The sequence below is a fragment of the Ascidia mentula genome, chromosome 6, assembly GCF_947561715.1.
Source record: "Ascidia mentula chromosome 6, kaAscMent1.1, whole genome shotgun sequence".
NCBI classification, from domain to species: domain Eukaryota; kingdom Metazoa; phylum Chordata; class Ascidiacea; order Phlebobranchia; family Ascidiidae; genus Ascidia; species Ascidia mentula.
The window spans coordinates 7,629,502-7,648,635 of record NC_138571.1 but is presented as its reverse complement, the minus strand read 5'-3'; the positions used below and the strand labels follow the sequence as shown (position 1 = coordinate 7,648,635).

General features: G+C 36.8%; 3 protein-coding genes across 3 annotated transcripts; all 3 read right to left on the bottom strand.

Moving 5' to 3' along the window:
* Positions 1 to 2,954: 2,954 nt before the first annotated feature.
* LOC145905844 (uncharacterized) lies at positions 2,955 to 8,149 on the bottom strand. Its single transcript, XM_082993148.1, has 4 exons — positions 7,532 to 8,149; positions 6,346 to 6,450; positions 5,657 to 5,874; positions 2,955 to 3,327 (listed from the first exon to the last, which is right to left on the bottom strand). The coding sequence occupies exons 1-4, from the start codon at positions 8,127 to 8,129 to the stop codon at positions 3,079 to 3,081; spliced, it is 1,170 nt and encodes a 389-aa protein (XP_082849274.1). The 5' UTR covers positions 8,130 to 8,149; the 3' UTR covers positions 2,955 to 3,078.
* A 1,364-nt stretch (positions 8,150 to 9,513) lies between these two features.
* On the bottom strand, positions 9,514 to 16,120 carry LOC145905446 (ribosome quality control complex subunit TCF25-like). The gene is made up of 15 exons (XM_082992651.1): positions 15,958 to 16,120; positions 15,375 to 15,530; positions 15,079 to 15,209; positions 13,870 to 14,055; positions 13,428 to 13,524; positions 13,243 to 13,342; positions 13,034 to 13,127; positions 12,275 to 12,367; positions 11,965 to 12,070; positions 11,779 to 11,910; positions 11,540 to 11,622; positions 11,340 to 11,486; positions 10,681 to 10,771; positions 10,291 to 10,370; positions 9,514 to 9,815 (listed from the first exon to the last, which is right to left on the bottom strand). The coding sequence occupies exons 1-15, from the start codon at positions 16,078 to 16,080 to the stop codon at positions 9,584 to 9,586; spliced, it is 1,851 nt and encodes a 616-aa protein (XP_082848777.1). The 5' UTR covers positions 16,081 to 16,120; the 3' UTR covers positions 9,514 to 9,583.
* Positions 16,121 to 16,456: 336 nt separating this feature from the next.
* Positions 16,457 to 18,200, bottom strand: LOC145905447 (GPI-anchor transamidase component PIGT-like). The gene has a single exon (XM_082992652.1). The coding sequence runs from the start codon at positions 18,127 to 18,129 to the stop codon at positions 16,459 to 16,461; it is 1,671 nt and encodes a 556-aa protein (XP_082848778.1). The 5' UTR covers positions 18,130 to 18,200; the 3' UTR covers positions 16,457 to 16,458.
* Between the last annotated feature and the right edge of the window lie 934 nt (positions 18,201 to 19,134).

The following is a 19,134-nucleotide window of genomic DNA, read 5'->3' as shown; positions in this document are numbered from 1 at the left end:
TGCGCCGCTTTCAGATGTGAAGTTTGTAACTGTTGTGACCATCAAAGTCTCCGTCAAGACGGCGTCTTCGGCGATCTGATATTAATACAATTGACGTTCAACTGTGACGACCCGGATGTGTTACTTGGCGAAGGTGCTTTAAAAAGATTATTCGTCAAGTCTTGCACAATTGTAACGGCACAATGACACGTCAATGGAACAATAGATTCATACAAAAAAGTGGCCAAGAACTTCCAATGATTTTCCAATACCCAATTGAATAGCATGACTCACCAGCCAAATACCATGATATAATTTCGAAAATACTTTTACCTATGTGTTTGATGTTTGTATTGTTACAAAACAGAAAAAAGCGAACCATTTTTTTTAGATTCCGAGTGCGGAGTGTTTGATAGTAGTAAAAAAAACAATTATGAAAAATAAGGTTCACAGGCTACGCAGCCAAGCTGGATCAGCCACTTTTCCCGACAAGTCGGAGCGAGATCTGAAAAATCAAGCTCCCGTTGAGGTTTGAACTTACGACCCTGGGCTAACCAGGCCCAACGCTTTTCCAACTGAGCTACAGGACCTCAGTGGCTTCACGGGGTATGTTGTGGCCAAGGTACACTGGTGCGCAAGCGCACAACTTGTCAGGCGACCTTCACATGCGTAGAGGATCTCCACCACCGTTTTTAGATCTCGCTCCGACTTGTCGGGAAAAGTGGCTGATCCAGCTTGGCTGCAATGCCTTGGCTGCGTAGCCTGTGAACCTTATGATCAAAATATTAGAGCTGTGATCGCCAAATATAAAGGGCCTGCACAGTGGGACGATCCCGCCTTGCTATGCGTAAGCATGGCATTACTTCTCAATTATGAAAATTTTGTTGGTTCAAGATGAAAAAGACTATATATGGTATATATTGCTACATTGCTGTTATGAACTAAAGTTCTTTGTATTCTTCTCTGGGAGGAACTACACATGATTGATTGGACTAGAATTTAGTTCACACTGGAAAAAAGAAGCAAAAAACGGACTTTTAGCATGGATGTCGCCCGCGATCATCAAATGATACAAACCTGAAGAAAACGCATAAATGTAATATTTATACGGAATGTAGGATAGGCCTACCAGCAAATGAAACAAATGTAGAGCATTTACAAAACACAAATGCCACAGGAACGTATTAAAGATTTGTACGCGATTTATACAAAATCCTGCTAGAGGATTCTTGGTTTTTATGGCATTAAAAGAGTGTTGCAATGATGCACTGCCAAACGATGTTAATAAACCCTGGAAATACTTTCCCAGTCAAATGTCAAGCACGGCCGGAAAAATTGACCATAAGTCAATAAATTGCAAGTTTCGTGAGAAGATCTTTAATATATGAAATTCGAAGCATCTGTCACATTCTACAGTCAAAAGTTTGCAGATTGGAAAAAATTCGGCCGGAAACCAGCATCGATCCAAGAACAACGCAAAATGCAATCACTTAATTGGTTGGTCGACATACAACATGAACACTCAAAACAATACCAACCGATATAGAAATGTTGAAAAAACAAACTTATCGGTTGTGACTGTCAGAGAAGTCATGCAAGTCGTAAATTTCGGGACACGTGGCGTCAATAAATTCACGAAGTGTTGAATGCTCGTACATGCAAACAAACACGTTTTTTTAGTGGTCAACGCGCATCAAACAAAAACAAATTGAACGCATTTTATTACCAGCTTGCAAAATTTTATTTGAATCTTTAATAACAACTTTGGTCTCATAACTTAAAACGTTTTAAAACATCTGTCATAACAGCTCGAGGTAGCAAGTGAGAGAACTAACGGGAATGCAAACAAAGAATTTCCGACAGGGAGAGAAAACAAACTAAATCTCTACGAAATAGGTTGGTTCAGATGGCTGCTCCACATTGGCAGGTATTTACAATACGTGTTGATGAAACCAGAGATAAAAGAACACGTGAGTCGTGTACGGATGTAATAAATGTCTCCACATCTGAACGCACAGAGAAAAGCAAACAATGGCATGAATAAATGACAGCGTTTGGTCAACATTTGACCTCAGCAAATACCAGAAATTGAAAAAGGAATCAGACATTATAGATTGGGGATTTGTCACGTTAGAAAGGTATTATTTGGCACTTAATCTAATTACATCAAAGGATGTGCCGATTTCTATTGACAATAGCTTTTGTCGGGGGTCGTTACGTGCATGAAGTTATTAAGTTGTTTTCGAAAACATATTCAAATGTACGCAACTTAAGTATTTGGCTAAAATCAAATCAATCTTTTACGAACACTTTGTCTAATGGACAACAAAATGTAAAAAGGAAATGGAATACTTACCGTCTGTAAAAATTTTTACAGCAAATTCTCTTCGTGATACAGTTGGGTTCGAATTGCAAGCGATGCTTTGCAAGCAAAACACAGCTATTGCTCAAAAAAGTGCAAACGAATTTCGAGTCTGTTGTTTTGTAATAGCATCAGTCGAAGCGTGGAAATTGTTATTTTACTGTATTGCACAGAGCAGCAGGAACAGCGCATCGGCTGCGATCCTGTGACAAACGGTGCAGATTCTCCGCGAGCAAACCACCTTCACATGGAAGTCTGACTCGATAATTTCGAAGGATTTTTTGCGGTGTCAAAGCCATTTTTACTTTTGTATGTATCGTACACTAGTGTTGTAGTTTTTAGCGCCAAATAAAAATGAATTTTGATAATTTTCACCCCATAAAAAATTCCTGGAAGCAAAAACAGTGCGAAATAAAATTGTGAATGTTTCCCAATATATGCAACCCCATTAAGTAAGAACGAAGAAAACTGAGACTTGCACTCGCGAAAATGCACTTTTCATTTTTATGTCTGGTCTATTAATCTTGATTAAAAACCAGAAATAAGTTTTGTTCCTGTCTCAGCAAGAGGCTTCTCGAATAAACCAGCTTCTACACAAATCTAATTGACAACATTCTTTCGATTGCTCGGTATTGTTGTGCTTGTATTAGCAAAGCTACACAACCAAGGAAATGATAATATTAACAAATGATCTGATGGTTTTTTGAAAACATATAATAACATGAAAACATGAGATACTAATCATAAATGGTGTTATTTTTAATTTCTGACATCACAATGCTTTGATTACAATTGTCAGGATTCACTGAAGGACTTGTTTGTTCTGTGTGATCATGAATTACCGATGTGAGACTGTCACCCGCGGTGATAACGTCACACGAGGTTGGGGTACCGTCTGTGTTTTCTGAACAGTCCATTGTGTTGAGCATCTGGCGTTCCTTAGAATTTCTCCATTTCATTCGCCGATTTTGAAACCAAATTTTTACCTGCGTATACAGTTGGAGTTTGTACCGACGCATAGTATTGTTTTGGCAATACACACAGTAAAATATCCGCAAAAGACTCAAATGAAATGGCGATTTCAACAAGTTGTTTTAAATTGCGGTTATTGGCGTTTCAAAAGTCATTGCACCTTACTAAAAACATACTTGTAAAGCTGACATAGAGATATTGGGCCTTAAAATTATCAAGCGTAAAAGTTGTATCCTCTGGTCCGGCAAGAGAAGTACCGAAACAAGGCGCACGTTTGGAATTTGCTAAAACAACAAAGTCGCGACTTTTGCCGTGCACTATACAGCTAGCACTTCACTAAAAACAGACAGTCAAAATATTCCCACACACAACGTCGGTTTTGAAACAGTAAGAGGTAAAAAAGCTATATATCAGTACCTATGTGACAGTCCAATTAAGTGTCGATGTGCCTAGAGGTCAAAACCAAGTAACTTGAGGTTACTCAGGGTCACCACGCCTAATCAGTAACAACGGCTACACTGAAAACATCACGGGTAAATTCACAAAAGCATGACTTTGGTTGTTGTGCCCCATTTCAAAGTGCTGCGACCCGGATAGGTGTGCTAAGCCTATCGAAGGCTCAGCTTTTAAGGTGGGATTACTTGCGAGCCTATAATGGCGCATGTGTGTAACTGAATATCTGGTTTCATACATTGACCTGCAGTAAAATGTTTACAGGGTGGAGTTAAGCAACAAAAAAACATTTGAAATATGTGTAGTCTATAGTGTAAACTATTAGTTTATGATATTTTATAATTCCATTATACATAATGATACACTGCATTCCAAAATTTAAATTAGCCTGAAAGTCGCGAAATTCAATGTTCACGCCCAATTGACAAGCGATGACGTTAAAACGCTGTAAGGTTTTTCACAAAACTGCAATGGAATATACATGGGACGGCGACTGCTGTACAGTTATTTTGTTTTATAGCAGTTTTGGGGGTATTTTAGTCAAAACCATTGTGGTAATTTCAGGGAAATACGAGATTGATTTCGTTTTAGCGTGTTTCATTCTTCTTATTACACAACGCGGCTGTTTTAATTTTAACGCCGTTTTATGACGTAAGTCTCTGCCTCATCCGCAAACATTTACACAGTTTTTTAATGTAACATCTTTTGTATATGGATACGCTGATTCCGAGTGTTTAAAATTGGTTGCAACCAATTTCTGACAAAATTGACGTTCTTAAGACTCAATTTCAGTTCATGTTAGTAATTCCAACAGCGATGTGAAAACTGAGGGAGTTTAACTAAAACGACACTTAACAAAATGGCGACGTTGATACAACAGCGTAAAAAATGGTAGCCACATTAAAAACATAACAGACAACATTGCATTGGTTAATCTGTAATGTCAGATCACTTATTATGACACTACATAATATTGCTTTTCTCAACATCATACATTGTATCATGTTGTATAATAACACTCATATACATCAAATCCTTTAGACAAGCTTACTAGTAAAATTTCTACCCGCAAAATGATTAAAAAGTGCCTTTATCCAATATTCGTTTGATGTGTTGCTGAAATAACAAATGCTTTAACAAAGCTCGTCCAATCTGGGCGTCGCAGGTTGTAACACGTACAGATAGATCGCATTTAAATCACCGCTCTAGACAGCATTATGAGAACGTATTTCCACAAAATTTCCCAACACCGCATGTGTATTGGCTCTTTATCACTTGTTCGGGGTCGTAGCACGTTCTTAATACTTCTGTTCGCATAAAATTGACCAACAAGCGGATTGACGTTAAGAAGTATTTTGTCGCAAACGGATTACATGTGAATTTCTACGTTATTACATTTCCTGTGGCTTGCAAAAACAACATTATTTCTAGACTTTACCACCAATCCAATGAAAATATACAATTGTATTTGTAAATTTCTACTTTCGTTTCACTCGAAAAACACACTTCGTTGCAATATGTCACGTCTAACAGGAGGAGTTATTCTTTGCAGTTTTGTATTAAAAAATACCACAGCGTGGTAATTTATTGTTATTGCTTATCGTTGAAAGGCAGTGAGCAACATCAAACGGCGCGATAGTTTAGTCTACACTTTCTGCGCTACAAGAAACACATCTGTGCACTGTTTTTATAGCTGCCTTCATAAACCGATTTGGAACGGGTGGGCAGGAAATGTCGATTGATGGAACTGAAAACGTAACTTCACAAACATATATACTGCCCCCAACGAGTTTTGATTGTTTTTGTTTGCAGGGAGTAACTTGGAGGGTAAGTTAATCACATTTATGAAAAGAAATACGGGGTATATAAATTTATAATATTTAAGTGTACTTGCGAGTCTTTCAGTCCAAGTTTTGAAGCCAACTTCTTTCTGTCTGGTTTTCCGATGTATCTCTGCTGCTGAAACTTTTTTTCCAAAGCTTTTCGCTGAACATCCGAAAACACTGCCCTCCTTAGCATCCCCCTCCGGTTCTTGCCCCGAATCGTCCCTGGCAACCATGGCAACACTTGCTGATGGTTTATGTGATGCATGAAGGGCCCCTTTGGACCTGAAGTGTTAAAAAACAGTTTACAACAGGCTACTTAGGTACGTGCACAATGCTTTTGTTAAATTTAAAAGTAAAAAGTACAAAATTTAGCACTAATACTTATGGAAGTCTTTTTTGCAGAAAGAATTTAATGTTATGTATGTGCAAAAAAAACATAATATTGGGGAGCAGCAGACAGGGTGTGTACACAGTGTTTTTGCCTTCAGTACTATCGGTTACCAAGCAGATCCGTTTGGCCATAGTGCGCTCCACAGTGGTTCGTCTCTGTTGTTCGGTACTCAGTATAGGGCACCAAACGGATCGACGTTGACCGAAAGGTACAACAAAGTGGAAATTATTGTGCCCGCTATGAGACCTTACAGGTCGAAACAGTGCGTGTACACACCCTGTCTGCAGCTCCTGAATTTGATGCTATTAAACATATTTTGTGCAGAGGTAAGTATACTGCTTCAAGACGATATATTTTCTTACCAATAAAATTCCGCGTTGCAACAATTGGACACGTTGGAGAGACCATAGGTGGTTTCATCTCATTAGCGGGCGAAAGCCTCACGTGATCTCGGTAATACGTAGAATCTTTATTGGTCAAGGAAGTGTTATTTGGAAGTGAAAGTACATTTGGTAATTATCGTAAGACATTTAAGTTTGAGATTTGATGAATGTTTAAAATACCATCTAATAACGATTTTCATTTGAAAATGTCATTGCCATTTATCAAAAGTTCAGTTTGTAAATTATATTTGCGCAATTTAGAGAAATATCCATTTTTCGAAGAAAGCCAGCAACCAAATCAATTTGCAACTTCTTTTTCATTGTTTAACGTTAAGAATTGTATTTAAAAAGAATGGGTAAACGTGATGCTAAAGCCCTAGGTGAACATAGGTCAGTCGGTTTGATGGTTTTCGCCGCCCGACTTAACATAAAGCGCCATCATGAGATAGCCGGACGTGTAGACTGGTATTGGCTTTCGGCCAGGTCGTGGACAAATGACCGTCTGTGAATGGCGTCGATCACTTTGGTTTGGTCAGGGTCAAGTATTAGAGTGGCCAACGGAGGTAAAAGAACCGCGGGTCTTTGCAACAGCTGAAATATCGTCTCAGTGTCAATCTGTGGCGTTACGACCAAAACGCGTTTGATGGCTTGGCTTTTTTTACTTTTTTATTTCAAACACACCGTCTTGTTTAAAGGAAATAAAAACATGGGCTCATATATGCTTCAAGGCTTAAATCAATGTAATTTTCACGTGAAATATATTTTATCTTCGCCATATTGTAGGCCAAGTTAGTTTACAAATGTATGCACTTTTGTGTATCAATAAAAGTGAAAATTGCTGCGTAGTAATTGCCTCAAAAAGGTAATTTGAAACTTTCATGGCAGATGGTTAAGCGTAAAATGTTCAGCGATTGAACGTCGTTTTTTGCAAAGTGTTTCCAGTAATGTTATTTAAAAATGGTGAGAATGCCTTTTTGAAAAGAATTCAGCCCATATCGATTTCCTTTATCAACTACATATGTAGTTCTGAGGGAAAAATGGTATTCTCTAAAGAATATTTCAAAGTATAGTCTAAAGAAAGCTACAAGTAATCCAAACCTCAGACAGGTTATTCCAAAACCAACTTTAAACATGCATAGGTACGTTAAAAAATAGAACCAAGTACCTTCGGAACAGGGCTTTGGTGTACTGTGTTTGGCTAGAATAGCACGAACTCCAAACTTTAAAAATGGTTTCTCTGTTTCTTTTTTGACCTCATCAACAGGGTATTTTTTATCATCATTAGACGAAACAAAATCTGTTTTCTTGTGACAATTTTCAAAAAAAGAGGGAGCACTTTGAATCGTTTTTCTACAATTTTCTGCATTGTTCCTCTGGAAATCCTTGGGTGTCTCTTTGCGTTTTTCATTTGAGTTGTATTTAACGTATGTATCTTGGATTGGCGTCGGTACGGAAAGTGTTAGTGTGGCTAAGCGTTGAATGTCCTGCAAGCGCTCAAACAAGCTGTTCTGCATCCACTCGCCACCGTTTAATTTCTGTACGATCTGCATTTGCGGCGACATTGACAAAGAGGGTATGCACCAAGCGGGCCTTCCGAGCGCGATTTCCCGCCAATAACCAGCGCTCATTCCGAAGTACACGAGATCAGCCGATGTGGGTAGCATGTACTCGGCGATGTTTTCATGACAAGAACTTTGGCTGTTTGGAGTAACTGGGGTAGATTCAAGACCCTCATTAAAATACGTTGTTGCAGCTGAATGCATATTTTTATATTATTTGGCAACGTTCTAAACAAAACAGAAAACATATGTAGTAGTACAGAAACGTTGCAATATTGCCAACGGTTATTGCCATGGACTTCCTGATACTTTGTTACCATACCGTGCTTATTTCTACGATTTGTGCTCATTTTTACAAGCAGTATCTAAGAAAATACAAATGTAAATATTTCCAAGAAACGTGCTTAATTTGGCAAAGGTCAATCATCCTGAGGAAAAAGTAGTAACTGCTAAATAGGACGGAGTTCTAACACACATCCAATGTTTCAGCACCAATAAGCAGCGTCCTAATTTTTTAGTTCATTGGTAATCCTGCTTGTACTTCTGGCTCAACCGTAGTCTTGAAAGCTTTGCAGCGACATCTCTGTAACACAACTTTAACTCAAATCCAAAACGCAAGAAAAACGACCTTTCGTGTCACGTGAGCGCACCGATGTGTGTCCATATAAAACGCAAATACATGATCCGCCAATACATGATCGTAAATGAATGTCTAAAGCCTAGGCTGCTTTGGTGTTGATACACAGATTCAGAACTCCTGGTTTAAGGGAGTTCTGACCCATATTACAAGCCTTTTTTACTTTATCGGATAATAATGAAAATAAACTGAATTCAATTGACAAAACAGATAGGCTAACATATGTGAGATGTTAGTGATCCACACAAAAGTAATATTGACCAAGGATTGAAGAGCTGGATCAATCTCAACTAATTTCTTTATTATATGTATGTCATAGTGTAAACCCCTTTACTCTTATCTTAATCGTGGACAGATACAAAAATTGGATAAGACGATAACTTGTTGGATAAGTTATTTGTTAGTTTGCTTTCAAGAGCATTTTGTTCATTACGGCGATCAAGGTTTGAGCAACTTGGAGTTGTCGAAAAAATTGAACAGAATCGGTATGCTTGGATGATAAACCGAAAGTTTTGTTTACTGAAGGACAATTTTTCACACTTGCATTATGTGAACCTACAATTTAGTTTTTAAGTCATCTTATAATGATTTACATGTAGGGTTAAAAATACCTTATGAGCCAAAATCTGGAATTGCGAAGCTTTTGAAAATTATTACAATACGTTAAAACAGCACAAATAAGTTGCGTAAAGTACGGTTTACCGTTCAGGTATTTTTGTGGTTTAGTTTTACACAAACGTCTTTCTTGAACATTTTCACTAATTGTACTACGATAATGCACTTGTTATTTTAAACCGCTAACTTTTACTACACCTGAACAAACTAGCAATCTGCACAATACGCCCAGGCCCACACACCAAGTTAATACTGCGTGTATAACGCGAAAGCCCGTCTTTAATACGTCTCACTGAACTAGCAACTGTTTTACTACTTTCTTTTAGCAAACCCCCCTTTTAAATCTTTATTTCAAATCAGTCAACAACACCAAAATTGCACTGGGTGGTACTTTTAAAACATAAGTTCAATCCCATTCGTCATCGTAATCAGCTACCTCTTCAGCGTCGTCTAGCGGCTGTTGAAAGGTATGTAGTAGTTCACGCATGGCATTCATAAGTGTTTGCACGTTGCCTTGCACTTCGCCCTGTCCTTCTTCTGTACCGATAGGTTCAGGTTGCGCCTCATCAGGGTTAAAACCGGGAAGCAAGGAATGAAAAAAAAGGCTGACAGGATTACTGCGACGTCCTCCCGTTGATCTGCATTGAATTCAAGTTGCAAAGCTGACAAGTTGGAACTTTTACCATGTTATTACTCCTATATTATCAACCCCGCAGCTTTCGAATATGTGAAAACATGCCTCATTTGCAAAAACGCATTATGACACTCCAGACTAGCATCTCAGTGAGCATATTTTAAAAAACAAAACAAAAGGGTCTATGGTGATACTGGCACCATCAAAAACGGTCAGGAATCACTGTTTTAGCACTCCAAAAAATGTGTTGCAACAATTAAAAAATATTAACAATATTTAATTAGCAAATTTGGTTACAAAGCTCTAAAAACACCGAATAAATTTAGATGTTTTTCACACAATTTGTCTCAATAGCATAAGGAAAGAGTCCCAATGTTCTTCTCTTTAGCAATCGTATATTTAATCAATTTCATTTTCGGGATAGCTTGTAACAGTGGTTGGCAATTATTTAATTTTTACAAAGAAAAACACAGCCTTACTTTGGAGGGCGGATGTATGAAGTGATCGTATCTATGGGTGGTAATGGATCATGACTCAGCATCGTTCCCATTCTTATTTCCTAAAATAATTGTAAACTGTTGTTTAACTTGACACAACAATGAAATATCCTGGCACTAGTCTCCTCTGTGGGTTTTTACAAATCTACAATTAACAACATTTTGGCACATCATGTTAAATTGCTAGAACAACAATAAATAAAATTAAAGAAGTGGTTTATGTAGTATGTGTTTGTGTGGCATTTATGAAGCAATTGTATGTTGTGTTAGTAAAACTCAAATATTCAGGACTTTCTTTGATTGTAAGTAAAATAAAAAAATAGTCTGTAACATAATGAAATCGCCTAATGTGTTTAGTACAAATATACTCACCAATGGAAGCAGCGAGCTGATGCCTTCAATTTCAGATATCATGGCATGTCGGTATACATTTAAAGGTGGCTTTTGATAACGGGTTGTTTTTCTTAAAAAAGAAGGTTTTAGATAATTTAATAACCAAGAAAGAAGACTTTTCCTCTCATTCAGTCTAAAATGGGATAAGCGGGCTTGTTTAGAGTGTAGAATAGTGGTTCTTTTTTTTTTTTTTTTTTAAATCGTTAAACAAAAAATTTGCTTTGTTATAAGACATAGAGGTCGGATCGTTTTTTTTCAGGTGACTTACACTTACAGTCCTACATTTGTTTGCATAGATAAACGTTTGTTTTGCACAATGTTGAGACAAACATTGATAAACACTTAGTCAGAAGTCTTAAGATGTACGCACTCTGTGTTAACTCTTATTATGGATTTGGACATGAGAAAGGCTGCTGAAAAAATGTTAAAAGAGGGCCAAGATCTCAAAAAGGTTAGGAAACATTGTACTTGTAAAAAAAATTTTATGTTTATGCAAACATCTAATAAAGTCTATAAAAAGTGATATTTTGCATGTCTGGTTCAGGTATATAAAAAAATGGTGATAAATCTGGATCCTTTCATTTTATTTGGGCTACTGATAAGAACTGGAATTTAACCATAAAAGATGTAATTTTTACCTGTTGTTGAAAGTCTCATTTCTTTCCATCCTTTGCAGTATGACACAAACATTTCGTTCCACCCACGACATGATTTCAGGATTTTTCCACATGAGGTAGCAACGGCCAACATAAAGATGACATAAAATTGACAGACCTGTTGGTGTGCTACAAAACACTTTTTTAATAACTTGCGAATTAAATAAACTAATTTTTCTTACTTTTCAGTCAATTTAAAATATGCTGAGGAAGCTACTTTTTCATCAGGTTGTACTGAACATTTCTCCAGAAGTGGTAGAAGAAGCTGTTTGAAAAAAATCGATTAAGACCGAAGAATTTAGAATAGTTTGGTTTATGTATTTTGCAGACATAAAATTCTTTCATATAAGCCACTTTAGATTGTAAATATGATGTCACAATACATATAAAACAACAGCAAAAAAAACAGATTGGTACTTACCATTGGAAACATTATTAATGCCTCCTGGAGGAATTTATCAGCTTGCTCCAGTTGTTTGTCTTCATTTAAGTGGAAATGTCCCAAAGCAACAGAATACGCCCAATTTGGTAATTGCATTAGGTTACGAGGGGCCTTTAAAACATGCAATGAAAATTATGACAGAAAAAGTGATAAATATTTACTTACTCCCCACTCATCGGCAAACCTGATCATGTAACTGTATTCTGCTGCTCTAAGTGCAAAGTAATCCAACAAGAGAGAGACACCAAGTGGATCATTGTCAGAGTCCAGGCTAAAACAAAAAGTTACCTGTGTCACAAAAATGCCAATACCCTTAATTCTGCCCAAGCAAACATCCACTAGTAAGATTGCAAGAGTAAGCCACAATCACAAATCACATACTATCCTGTTTTGCAATAAACAAACACAAACCTAGTACATGTTTACTTTATTTTTTGCACTTTTGCAAATTAGGTCTATAATTAGTCCATTTTACCTCAATAAAACTTTGGCAAGTTCTAATGCTGTTCGGTTACATCCCCTCATCGCAACAAAATTCATGTGCTTATAAAGTGCAAGAAACAGACACCTGAAAATATTTGAACATGTTTACATTATGGGACAAATACATATTTAGAAGCACTGGCAGAAAGACTCTTTATCTTAGTTTCAAAAACATATAAAAGGGAACTTAAAGATAATAATTACTTTATCATTTAGTTGGTTAATTTAAAAAAATTCTCGCCAAATTTACAATGCATGGAGACAGGGCATCGATTTTTTATTGCATGTCAAACATTGAGAAAAATTATTGTGCATGTCGAATATGAAAAATCTCATAGCCTGGTAACTAAAGTTTGAGAAAGGCCAGGCACCTTTTTAATCAAAAGTTTATTTAAAAAAACTTGACATAAAATTATACTGGTATTGAATATAGCTTTCATCTTTGCATGCAGTGTCCTGTTATGTCTCTTTAGCTCATATTTAACAAAACATGACACTTGAAAATCTCTTTCAAAAAGAAAACAGAAGATTCATGTGAAAGCTGTGAATTTATGTTGGTTTAAATTTATTCATAAAAGAAGTATTATTGTACAGCAATAATTTGGTTCATTGACTTTGGTTGATAGCAATAGTATTTGTCTGTTCGTTGCCCATGTCGAACAGTGGTACTGAATGTCAGACACTTACAATGGTGAAAAAGGCAAAATCTGGCAACAACATATCACTATATTTATTTGGTTAGTTTATTTACCTGTTTTCTGGATATTTGTAATCAAGTCTACACAGACCAGTAGTGAGATTAAAGCATGGGTGGAATGATCGTTCAAGACAAAAAATTGCTCTTTCTGTAATTGATTATTACATATCGTAAAAAAGCAAAGCTTTCTGTAATTAATTTAATCAAATGGGATATCAAATTACATACAGCAAAAAAATACATAACTTTTGGAGTCAACAAACCTATAAGCTCCCTTGCCATCTTAATGTCGTCATGGACTTTGTATACATCACTAAATGTTACTAGGGAATCCACATGATAAGTGTGTTGTTCTAGTACTGCCTGAAATATTAATTGCATAGGTTGATCTACAAGAATGCAAGATGTAAATAAAACCAAACCAAATTATGAAAATACTACAACTTACAGCAATGTTTCGATGATCTGATGTTTCCACAGCATCAAGAAACTTGAACTGGACACCTTGATAATCTCTTGAATGTTCATACTTGAAATATTGCACACTTCAAAAAAACAGCTTTGCATCAGATTTGGACAAACCACACAATTATAATCTATGTGGAAATTTACAGCCTGATCAAAACCAGTGGTTTCCAACCTTTTTGTTTTTTGCTGATGACCAACTTTTACCACCAATTTTGCACTGACAGTTTAAACATGCATTTACACAAAAATGTATAGGCAGCACAAATTTTGTTGATTGCAGCATGTAGTGTATCACACACTGATTTTGAAAAGTAATTTGGTACTCTGCCCAAAAAAGTTTAGGAACCACTGGAATAATAACATTTTATGGCTCAGCACTTCAGGATTGGGAAGCACTGATCTAAACTCATTGTGAAATATACCCATTTTTTGTATCAAGTAGGTTCATGGATATTCCCGTCCTCCCAAGGTTTCTCCAGTTGTTTTGAGGCTGAGTAAGCCAAATACCATGATTATTTTTGGTTTGGTTCCGTCTTCTAAATGAAACATCTTCCATCAAAGCACGAGAGCCAAATATTTTTCTTAGTTCATTGTCGGGGTTGAGATACCTTGAACAAGCAAAATTAGGTTAAACAAGGATGCAGTTTGAAGCTCACTTCAAACATCTTTTACATTTACAAACGGTATACAAGAACAATTTTCACAAAATATAATATCATTACAATGCAGTTGTTATGACAACTTTGGTGTGCCATGGAAGAATCACCCATTGCATTTGATATCAGCAACATTTAGTCTGGCAAGTCATGCACTTGCACATCACAATGATCATTTTATGGTGGCCAGCCAGTTCCTGTAGCTTAATCAGGCCAGCACAGGTTAGAAGTATATACCTATGATTAGTGATGTCTTGCGCCGGATCCGGGTACCTGGACCCCGGACGGATACTGACCAATTTCCAATACCCGGACCCGGCTAGTTTTTACCGGATAGTTGAGAAATCATTTTTGTCCTAAAAACGGACAAACGAAAATTACTCGATTTGGGGACCCAGTCTGTGATACTCGCCGACATTCGATTTTTCTGTTATTTGATGTTAAGGTTTTTCGCGACGTGTTATACCAAATTAATAAATGCCCACGTTTATTTGTTCCACTCATGATAAGCTAACCTTAACAAAGCATTCTGTTTGGCATTCAAACATTTTTGCCATACCAATAAAATATACGAATCGGTGTTAACAAACTACCGGATCCAAATTATCCGGCCGGATTTGATTGATAACTATTTGGATCCGGCCGGGTCGCATAATTTGGAACTGGGAACATCACTACCTATAATCAACTGGAACTGCGACCATCCAGATGAAAGCAGTCCACCAATGAAAAGTATTAAAACCTAACCCACCGTCCGAAATGTAACCAATAAACTTTAACGCTCATCAACACCTAATCAAAGGAAGTAGCCTTTGGCGCTGGGCATTTTTAGCGTGCCATGGCACTTTTGGGGTAATATATATGTGTGGTTCAGCAACAAAAGTGTTAAAAGCACCAATTAATAATAAAGCAATTTAACAAATTTTCTAATTTATTCAATGTGTAATGGAGGCAACCTGTTCAACTTCTACTTACTTGTGTTCCACAGTTAATACAGATTTGGAATTTGGATGATTTTTCTCTGCTGATAAATTAGAAAAAGCTTTTGATGAGCTAGCTTTAGTTTCTTCAATAACTTCCAGTAGTTTATCAATATCCTCATTTATCTACATAAAATATAAATCTAAATCACCTGACAAACATTGCAAGTTACCAGATCCAACCACAGGAAAACTTGTTAAATGCAATTGAGGGTTATTTCATGTTTAAAGCTAACTAGTTCATATATAAGAAAAAAAAACACCAGCTGCAAAATATGTTTGGCAACTTACAGTATCCTTCAGTTCCGTTGGCTGTTTGCTTTTCTTTTTCTTTTTTTTATTTCGTTTTTTAGTTGTTTTTTGTTGAATGACATAATTTTTTTCGTTTTTTGGACTTCTATTTATGTCTACATTGTCATCATCTGATATTTCATCTTCATCATTCAGCTAAACATTTAACACATGCCTTGTACAAACTTTGTCATTTTTGTACATCAACCAGTGCTTGTATATATATGTACATTCTCGTTATAATACAGTCACACTGTGTAACTCACACTTCCCAAATAACTTGTTTTTGCTATCATGTAGACAGTAGTAAAACACAGAGACTAAATCCCGTATTTGTCTTACATAGTTTTAAATTTCACATATTTCAAAAAGTTAGAAAGATTATTTTTAGCTAAAAAGATTTTAAACAATTTAAACAGTCGCACTTACAGAAAATTGACCCTGATAACGGTAGCCCAGGAAAACAAATAATTGCTAGATCACAGAATATGACAATTTAGGTTAAGAATCATTGTGCAACACACCAAGTCAGTTACATGTTATCTGTTCAATAATAATAAAAAAGATTATTTAGGCGACATACCAGGGCAAATTTGTTGATGGATGTTGTTTGGATATTTTCATCTTCCTCACTTTCAGTCGAGCATTCTGCAATCTGCATCACTTCTCCTCTTCCATAAAGTTTGCGCAAAGCTCTTGATGACATAGTTTAAAAGACACTAAACACTTATTATCTCTAAAAGCTATTGATACAACTGGATTCAAAATGTTCCAATTATTGATTGTCTTTAAAACATGTACAAGGGCAATTTCATCCACCAATTTTTTCAATGATTCTGCAAAACTTGGTAACAGACAATATAAATTTCACAGTGGTCTGAATTTCAAAAATCATTGTCCAAAATAAATGTAAAGAAAAAAATACGCACATTCATGCAAAATGAAATACTCAGTACGGTAGTGATTGAATGATATATACCCAATAAAAATCAACAAAAAAAAGTAGCAGCAAAAACAATTATTGTTTGTTGTTGATCTTGGGTGATGTTGTAGAACTCTATTCCCCCAAAACACAACATTGCCATTAGGTGTCTGGTATTTCCTTTACAGCCGACCTAGATTTTAGTCCAATTTTTGTCATAATTAAGTCAAGTTTTTCCATAACTGGGCTCTTTTTATTCAATGAAACCTTCTGCAGGCGTCTTGTGGTTAAATTGTGCAATGAGCCAAAAGCTACGGCAATGACAGTACATACCAAACAAATTACATTGTAAGGCATGGAAAAATCTGGAACAGGAATATTCACAAGCAACGCCTCACTGTAGATCCTTTGAACTTCCCAATTTTGAGATCGACTAAGAATCAGATCAGAGGACTTGAGTGTCACACAAGCTGGGCTAATATAAAATCCATGATTTGCATCAGGTGGGTGCTCGGTCCAAGCAAGAAAACCTCTTGTAAACTTGATTTTTAAGTTGGTTTCATCATTGGCTTGCAATGTAAGTATTAACTCCAATTTTTGTGGAGATTCCCTAATTTTTCCAGGCTGAAAGTCAATTGACTGAGGCACAACTAAGGTTCCAGTGCTTGTTTCAATCTCCAGTGTGTGCAATTGTGTATAAAGGAACCAAGGAACAACCTGGAAGAACACAACACTAACATTGTTAGGTAAGTTATTTGTCAGAGAGCATGTTAATCCACCTTCCAGGCCCAGACCTGTCAAAAAACAATGACTTATAATTCCCAGAGGTGTCTGTGTGGTAAATGGTTTCGTTTTCCACTTGACCATAAAGTTGGTTTCTGAACTTAGTTTTGATAAATCTAAAATACTGTAAATTTCATTTCGGTCTACAATTTGGGGGGATATCACTGCATTTCTAGGAACTTGTAGTTTAATGTGGCTCGAGGTTGCTATTTTGCAAGCAGGCTTCAGTTTTCGCTGAAAAAGGGTTATAAAGGAAAAATCTGGCATTTGGTCCAAAGAGGTTCGAATGTCAAATACTACTGACACATGCTGTTGAAGCTGTACGAACGTATTAACACAGTCTGGATCTGAGCATTGTGTTGAATAATGGATCCCCATTGACAGAAACTTGCTGTGATGAAGTTGGCTTGGGTTTAGAAGTGATGCTGGTCCAGCATGTGAACCACATGGTAGAAGTTTCAACCAAGGTGTCAAGTTCTCTGTGCAAAGTATTTCTCTTGAAAGTGTACCATGGCGCAAATATTTATTATCTGGCCATCCACCTTTTAAAGCACCAGTGGGGCGAAATGAAAAAACTGGTGTAACAGATTTGGCTTTGTTTATAAAATTAAGTGAAGCACAAAATATTCCTGAAAGAGCATTAGTGAACCCAACCCAATGTTCATCTACGTTTTTAGTGCCTTTGTCGAACCAAACCCACAGTTGTGCCCCTGTTGGAACAGAAGAATCAGGCATACCCCATTGACTATACCTCCAGAGGCCCTGGGTCATGGTAAAGTGCAATTCAGCCACCTGATATTTTTGCATGAGTTCTCCAAACGATCGAGGAAAAATACCATAATGTTGGGGGTCGAAATTGTTTTTAAAGCTCAAGGTTGTTGTAAAATTGAAGAATGAATACACATAATTGTTACCCAATACATCCATCGTCATTGATTCGTAAAAAGCATCGCTTTCTTGACATATTGCCTTGCCCAAAGAAGATAATAATACCACAAACAGAACATTTCTGCGTAAATCCAAACTATCAGATTGTCCAAAACTCAACATTGCAAAATACAATGTAAAAAAAACTAAGAGATTTTATCCTCTTCAGCTTTCTCTGTGGACGTTGGTCAAAGATAATTTGCTATTTTATTTTGTGTTGGTTATGCAAGGTTGTCGATAGATTTATCAAGTATAGCAAAAATAGAGCTGCAAAACATCTGCGAAAAACAGTACGGTAGATAATCGTAGATTTATTCTTTACTGCCTTTGGGATTAGCAATATTGTTGATTTTTACAAATATTACTCATTTCTGTTACTCTCTTCGTATTTATCAATGCAGTGACACGTGACATTTTTCATGGTTCTCCCGCAAACTCACTTGGGCCGGGTCCACACAGAAACTGCCGCGAGCGTAACGTACGCCCGCGCGCTCACGCGCTGGCGCATTGGCTTCAGTGTTGCCAGGTAAAATTTTCTGAAACCGCCCAACGCCTTGTCAAATCTAGCCCCAAAACCGCCCAAACAAGGAATTTCTGAAACAATCCCGAAACCAGCCTAATTTTATTCTGACTTAGCTTGAAATCGACAACTGTTAGTGAATTGTCGCTGTTCATTACCGAAGACATTACGGCCCTGGCGAATGGTGTTAATCACGAGAAAGTACCAAATGCCAAAAAGTACTCCCTTAGCTAAAAACATTACCTAGAACAACTGATCATAAGGTTCACAGGCTTCGCAGCCAAGGTATTGTAGCCAAGCTGGATCAGCCACTTCTAGAACAAATGAAGTATGTTTGTCTGGTTTTGCACAACTAAACTGACACAGTGACGTGTAACGTTGTCGTTTTCTGTTGAACAACGTTTTTATCGAAGTAACCTCTATAAACTCATGCCCTGGTCCCAAATGTTGTTTAAACCACTCGTATTTATACCAATAAGGGGGACTCGGCGGAGAGTTCTCAGGCTTGTTTGATGTTTTGAATTGATTATCGCCTTGTACGATGGCCCACAAGCGCCACCGCGAAATATTGACGAATCGCGAAAAATATTATGTTTGAACAAAATATA

Bases quoted from the DNA above. Each gene is read 5' to 3' on its own strand.
- LOC145905844 (XM_082993148.1), bottom strand. From the start codon at position 8,129: ATGCATTCAGCTGCAACAACGTATTTTAATGAGGGTCTTGAATCTACC. The intron at 5,875-6,345 runs GTAAGAAAATAT...TTAACACTTCAG, and splicing joins TGCAACGCGGAATTTTATTG to GTCCAAAGGGGCCCTTCATG. The intron at 3,328-5,656 runs GTACACTTAAAT...CTGTATACGCAG, and splicing joins TTGGACTGAAAGACTCGCAA to GTAAAAATTTGGTTTCAAAA.
- LOC145905446 (XM_082992651.1), bottom strand. From the start codon at position 16,080: ATGTCATCAAGAGCTTTGCGCAAACTTTATGGAAGAGGAGAAGTGATG. The intron at 11,911-11,964 runs GTAAGTAAATAT...CATGTTTTAAAG, and splicing joins GGTTTGCCGATGAGTGGGGA to GCCCCTCGTAACCTAATGCA. The intron at 10,772-11,339 runs GTAAAAATTACA...TTCTTTTTTAAG, and splicing joins AATGAGACTTTCAACAACAG to AAAAACAACCCGTTATCAAA.
- LOC145905447 (XM_082992652.1), bottom strand. From the start codon at position 18,129: ATGTTGAGTTTTGGACAATCTGATAGTTTGGATTTACGCAGAAATGTT.